The 6,482-nt window shown below is 38.6% G+C and overlaps 1 protein-coding gene across 3 annotated transcripts in view; it reads right to left on the bottom strand.

Annotated features, from left to right (window-relative positions):
• Nucleotides 1–4,668: 4,668 nt before the first annotated feature.
• bclaf1 (BCL2 associated transcription factor 1) overlaps nucleotides 4,669–6,482 on the bottom strand; it is a 31,979-nt gene continuing 30,165 nt past the window's right edge. For all 3 annotated transcript variants that reach the window (XM_008114521.3, XM_003223286.4, XM_008114522.3), the window contains exons 12-13: nucleotides 6,106–6,312; nucleotides 4,669–5,989 (exon numbers count right to left, since the gene is read on the bottom strand). In XM_008114521.3, coding sequence (XP_008112728.2) covers nucleotides 5,984–5,989; nucleotides 6,106–6,312 — 213 coding nt within the window. In that variant the 3' untranslated portion in view covers nucleotides 4,669–5,983. The remainder of the gene's footprint in view (nucleotides 5,990–6,105; nucleotides 6,313–6,482) is intronic.

Below are 6,482 nucleotides of genomic sequence, written 5' to 3'. Positions count from 1 at the left end.
TGTTTTAGTCTCAATAGCACTAGAAGATTCCTTTACTTGTGCTTCTTCAACTCTGCTCCTCCAGATGTTTTGGACTTCAATTCCTACAATTCCTAACAGCTGTTAAACTGGCTGGAATTTCTGGGAGCCGAAATCCAAAACACCTGGAGATGCAGAATTTGCAAAACACTGAAAAAGCAGATGTCTTTGACATTGGAAGTGATGCTCAGGACTTCAGGGGCGCATGGCTGGCGTAAGTAACTATAGATGGGGGGATCAGAAACAAAGAGAATGCAAAGATTGCTGGCATGGTGGGAGGATGCTGCTGAGACTACAAGTACAATCAGCCTTCTACATTCTCTGTGGTTAGGGGTGCAGAACCCATGCAAAAGTGAAAAATCTTGTAACAAAATGGCTATGGTTTGGGGGGTTTTTACCCAAGAGAACATTTCTCTAGGAATGTTTAAGATTTCCAAAACAACTCTTCTGCTGTAAGCTGACCATAGACTCCATTGGAGGACCTGGATAAGTGTTCTCTAGAAATCTCTAGGTCCTACAGGACTGGATAACCATAAAATGTCATGGGATATCCAGAACATTTTAAAATCAAATCTATGAATAATCAAGGCCACAAATGTGGATGAATGTCTATTTTTGAGCCCCCTCTTGGTTCTAGTTCAGCACACTGTGGCACCAAGTACCAGGGAAAGGTATTGTTCTTGGCCAAAGGCCAGATCCCTCACTCGCACTAAGACAGAGACCCGGGGATCACGTCTCCTGTTTATTTCCTATTATTCCTCCTCCTCTTTCAGGCCTTTGCTTCGCGCTCCAGCCATTGCATGCTGGAGTCTCACCAAGGCCTGACATTATACTATCACCACACGTATGACTGAGCGCATGAATGTTTGGTGTTATTGTGTGCTTTCACGATTCCAACTTGACCCTATAATCAAGGGATTTCTGTAGCTGAGAGTGTGTGACTTTCCCAAGATACCTATTCACTGAATTTCCACGGCTGAGAAGGAATGTGGGCTCCAGAGTTTTAGTTCAATGCTCAAACCACACTGGCTTTCTTGTGTGCATTTATTTGGGAGTAAATAGAAACCACAATAAGATGGAAGAGGGGTCACCTGGGTTCTGTATGCACATCTTTCTCTGCTTTCTTTCCTCCATCACCCCACCACTGCCTCCCTGAGCTTCTATTTCAACAGTTGGGGTTTCGTATGGCGTGCCAACTTTTTCTAACAGCCCAGACTTCCCCTGCCTTCTGCTGTTGACTTGCATTTCATCTTGTGCCCTTGGCAATTGGCTCGGTTGAGTTTTGCACCAATAGATGAGGCAGTGGTTGTCCAGGTCAAGTCCACCTCTTCATTTCCTCTGCTGTGGGATACAACTGCAAGGGGTGATGATGTTGACCAAAGCCACCCCAAGTTCTACAGTTCATGAAGTGGTCATTACCTTTCTAAGGGCAATTGAAAAGGTGTAAAAAAAAAACTTGATGGAAACTTTTGAAGTTTCATCATAAGGCAGATTAAAAAAAAACAACCCAAATTGACTGAAGGGATTGCAAGGTAGGATTTCGGTATTTGTTCCCCTTTGGGTGCCTTATTGCCTTGAGGTATGCCAATTATATGCTTCAACAGCTCCGTCATCCCCCGCCCCCTAAGTACTGTAGGAGCAGAAGTCAGAGAAATGGATACAGAAACAGAAGGTTGGTTGGCAAGTCCTAAAAATACTACAGTGAAGGGATTTTCTACAGTCCCCTTGCAGTCTTACCATCTCTCTTTTCCACTTCGGCTTTGCTTCTTCTATACATGTTTATTTTCTCAAGGTGTGTGTATGAACTTTCAAGTCACCTGTTGAATTAATGGAAACCTCACAAATTCCAGTTTTCTTAGGCAAGAAATACTCAAAATATGGTTTTGCCGATTCCCTCCTCTGAAATACAGTCTGGTTTTTAAAAAGGTTTGTTGAATTGAGATGTTTTCAATTCTAGTTCCATCAGGCTGCAGCAAAATTAGACTTCAGTATCTAAAAAGACAATACTTGTTACACTAAAATGATCTTAGGAGCCTTTAAATTAGCAGAGTGAAAATGCTTCATTAGGTCATAAAAAGATGTTGTGTTAGTGTTATTTTTTTGTTTCAATTAACTTTTTGTTTTCCATATCAATTCCCACTGGTCACAAGCTTCCAACAAAAGAACTTCAAAGCAAGGCAAATCTAAATTTCACCATCTGCAGATCTTCTCCTCTCCATCCCCAAATAAAAACTAATCTCTTCAGTGTAAAGCACATGAATTGTGGGCCCTCTGAATCTTGTGTCGCCTGAAGATCAACATTTGAGTCGCACAATTCCCAATGCTGGTCTTAAAAAACACATCTTAAAAGTTCTATTGATTAAATCCTTTTGTTCTCTTCTCAATTATGTAATTGTGCTGCTGTCCTCTTATGATCCAAGGATTTGAGAATCATAGAATCAGAGTTGGAAGAGACCACATGGGCCATCGAGTCCAACTACCTGCCATGCAGGAAAAGCGCAATCAAAGCACCCCTGACAGATTTCTGATTAAAAGCCTCTAAGTACGAGTTTCCACCAGACTCCGAGTCAGAGAGGTCCACTGTTGAACAGCTCTTACAGTCAGGAAGTTCTTCCTAATGTTCAGGTGGAATCTCCTTTCCTGTAATTTGAACCCATTGCTCCGAGTCCTAGTCTCCAGGGAAGCAGAAAACAAGCCTTTCTTATGACAGCCTTTCAAATATTTAAACATGGTGTGATCATGTCTCCTCTTACCCTTCTCTTCTGTAGGCTAAATATACCCAGCTTTAAGCCACTCCTCATAAGGCATAGTCTCCAGACCTTTGATCATTTTAGTCGCCCTCTTCTGGACACGTTCCAGCTTGTCAATATCTCTCTTAAATTGTGGTGCCCAGAAATGAAAGCAGTATTCCAGGTGAGATCAAACCAAAGCAGAATAGAGGAGCACCATGATTTCCCTTGATCAACACTGTTCTCCTTTTGATGCAGCCCAAAATTCCATTGACATTTTTAGCTGGTGCATCACACTGTTGGCTCATGTTCAACTTTTCATCCACCACGACTCCAAGACCTTTTTCACATGGACTTTATTGAACCAGGCATTACCCTTTGATTCTCTCTGTGTTGGATTGAATAGAGGTAATGGCTACCTGTCTTCTGGTACTGATTAACTTACTCTATCACTCTGAAAACATGTTACACCAGTGGTTCTCAACCTGTGGGACCCCAGGTGTTTTGGCCTACAACTCCCAGAAATCCCAACCAGTTTACCAGCTGTTAGGATATCTGGGAGTTGAAGGCCAAAACATCTGGGGACCCACATGTTGAGAACCACTGTATTACAGAATAGATAATAAAGAACAAATTGCCATCTTCCCAAAGTACGGGAAGAAGAATGTGAGCAGTGGAGACTATCCCATTAGGACCCACACAAATTCATAGAGCAGGAATGTCTTATACATTTTGGACATGGCATCTGCAAAGAATATTGTAAAGCTGAAAAAGTGAAGAAAGTGGCAAACTAAATACTTAGTAGACTAGAGAAACTTTGAGGAAGACTTAGGATGCTTGGGGATGTTTAATTGAGGGGAATAAATAAATGGGATGATGTAGAAATAATCAACAGAAATAAGCTGTCTTCACTTTTTTTCTCATATTAGGACCTGGTGCCACTTATTAAAGTTGATAGGATTAAAGACAAATTATTAAAATACACTGTGGAATTCAGTATCCCACAAAATATGGTGACGACTGCCAACAAATGAACCCATGGTAGTTCATAAAATATTTATTGTGAATAAGCAATGCTTTTTAAATCAAATAACACTAATTTATTCTTACTAAATGTGTAGCCAAATAAAAACCTAAAGTTCAATGAGCTATAACTAATTCAGTAAAAATATTCAGAATGACACTTTAAAATTTATTAAGAAGCCAAAATCTGTGAGAACTATCAATTCAACTGACCATTGACTGGTTGGGGAGGGGGGGGGGAGAGAAACTGTGGCTTCTAGCACAGAAGTAGGAGCACAACCAATTTCCCTAAATATCATATATGACCAGTTACAGTGATGAGGCTCCTAGTGTGCATAAAAACATCCTGCAATATTTTTGTATCATATTTTTGCTGCCAAAATGGTACAATTATTACTGCTGAATAGCAATATACATGTACTTTCAAGCTATCAATAAGATAATGAGAGTGGTGTCACAGCTCTGTGCTATATGTTTTAATATTCATGTGGGGCTAGGAAAGATGCTCTCTTTAATAACCAGAAAGCTTGCTGAAAATCAGGTTAGGCATTAGTGTGACAAAAGGACTAAGGGTCTAATTCAAGGTAAACTAGGGCTCTCTTTTTCCCAGGCTTTCAAAATTAAAAATGAGAAAAGGGCATACTAAGAATTCATTTGAAACTGCATTTAGCTTAGGAAGAGTACAAGTACTTTGAGAAAGATTGGTAAAAATAGAAGTCTTCACTTTTTAAAACAAACACATGAATCTAACTTTGGTTCACGTAACCCTTTCATTTTTTTTAATTATGGAAGGAAATATCAGGTTTTTTTCCTGAATCTTTTAACTTTCGACTTAAGCATTCAACTAAAACAATGTATTTGTGCTATGCTTTATAGCTGTAATAATAGTCTCATGTCCTTTTAGAATTTTCACATCTTTATTCCACTGAAAACTAAACCACAATGGAGATATCCCACTGGTGAAGTTATTTATCTGAAGAAAACCTACAGAAAAGACTATTTTACAAACTGGGAAAGAACTGGTACAACAGGTAATTGAATCAATATTGCCACGAATTTTCTGGCTGATACTTTCATTTGATGTCAATGACTCTTCCCCCAACAGTTCCTGTAGTAATAATGTTATTTCACGTTCATTAAACATGTTGTTTAAATGTCATAAATGGATAGGATCTAGCATCTTACATAAGACTATGTTTATTATGCATGGAAACTCGAGAGAGAGAAAAACACACTGAAACATGCTTGTGTTAAAGATAACTTCACTACAATTTACCTCTTTGTTGTACGCCTAAAGATTTGGAATGTAGGACAAGTCTTCTTGTAAGAAAATAGTGTGCAGAAAGTCAAGTTACTTTTAGTGCTGTTGCACAAACAGTTGAGGCATTCCCCCATTAGCAGTAAGGGTATGTGGACGGAGAAACGTAGCACCTGTTAAGCTACAGCTCTACTTGTCAGATCTAGATCTGTTCAGAAGAAAACTCCCATCGTATTCTAGAAATGTGAATGTATGAAAGAATTAATAAGAACCCCAAACTGATCTGTATACCCTCCTACATACATTCTGCAGAAAGTGGGATATAAAGGTAGCAAAGTACTCCAATTTTCAAACCTGATCACTAGTAAATTTGGGGAAACAGATTGCAAAGTTATTCTTGCAGTGCTGTTTACACATTGACACAATTAATTAGGTGGTTGCATAAAAGAAAATTAGCCTCCAGCCCCATCAGATCAAATTAAATGTACAATTTAAACATGAGTCATACAAAGAAAAACTTCTGGAAATTACTAACTTCAGCAAAAGGATTGGGATTTAGTACAGGTTTATTTTAAAATGCTGCCTCAAGATAAAGATATGCAGACCTACAGTTACTTCAGAATCAAACACAGCTGTAGAAGGGGCAATGAAATACAACTCTCAGGGATTTGACCATATCTTTTGGACAAAGCAAAATTGCACTGCTTATAACAATGAGCATTTGTAAAAGTTGATCATGACGAATAGTATTGTACTTTTTCTACTTGCTTTTGTATAATCAACAATAACTTTATGAGACTGGGAAAGTATTAAAACAAAAACAAAAACTAAACTAAACTAGTTTCCAACGGTAAAATTTAAGTAAAATGCTTACATTCAATTGACGACAAGTCATATTAAAAATGCTGTGTAGGGGGCGCAAAAGGCTTTTACAGCTGGAACGATCTTCAATGTTTTATTCCTGAGTAAAAGAAAATGTAAATATTTGCATCATTATGCTATGGTATTTTAAATCTTTTAGAATTCAACTAACTATAGTGAAGGAAAGTGAATAATCTATAAATCAAAAGTGCCTACCTTTTCTTCTTTGCGTCTGTCTTTGTCTTCACTTTCCATTGTTTCTTCTTCCTCTTCCACAAGCCCATCCCCTTGGTATTTGTCATGAGTCCACTTTGGACTGCTACCTGATTTTTTGAAGTTGAATCTTCCTCTGCCACGCTGGAAGATGCCACGGCCTCTTCCTCTTTTGGCCCAGTAATCTACACCATCATCTCTGTCATCGTGCTAAATATAGATTAAACAAAAATATGAAGAGTCTGAAGAATACTAACACATTTTTCTGTGATTATTATTTCCAAGTCTGTTTATAGAAAAACACTATAGTTTTTCCTCTACTTTTATTTTCCACTGTCAAGGAATCTAGGGCTTTGCCTGAACAGGGAGATAGCTGAGAA

This window comes from Anolis carolinensis, chromosome 1 (genome assembly GCF_035594765.1).
Source record: "Anolis carolinensis isolate JA03-04 chromosome 1, rAnoCar3.1.pri, whole genome shotgun sequence".
In the NCBI taxonomy this organism is placed as follows: Eukaryota; Metazoa; Chordata; class Lepidosauria; order Squamata; family Dactyloidae; genus Anolis; species Anolis carolinensis.
This window is presented reverse-complemented; position numbering and strand designations above follow the sequence as displayed.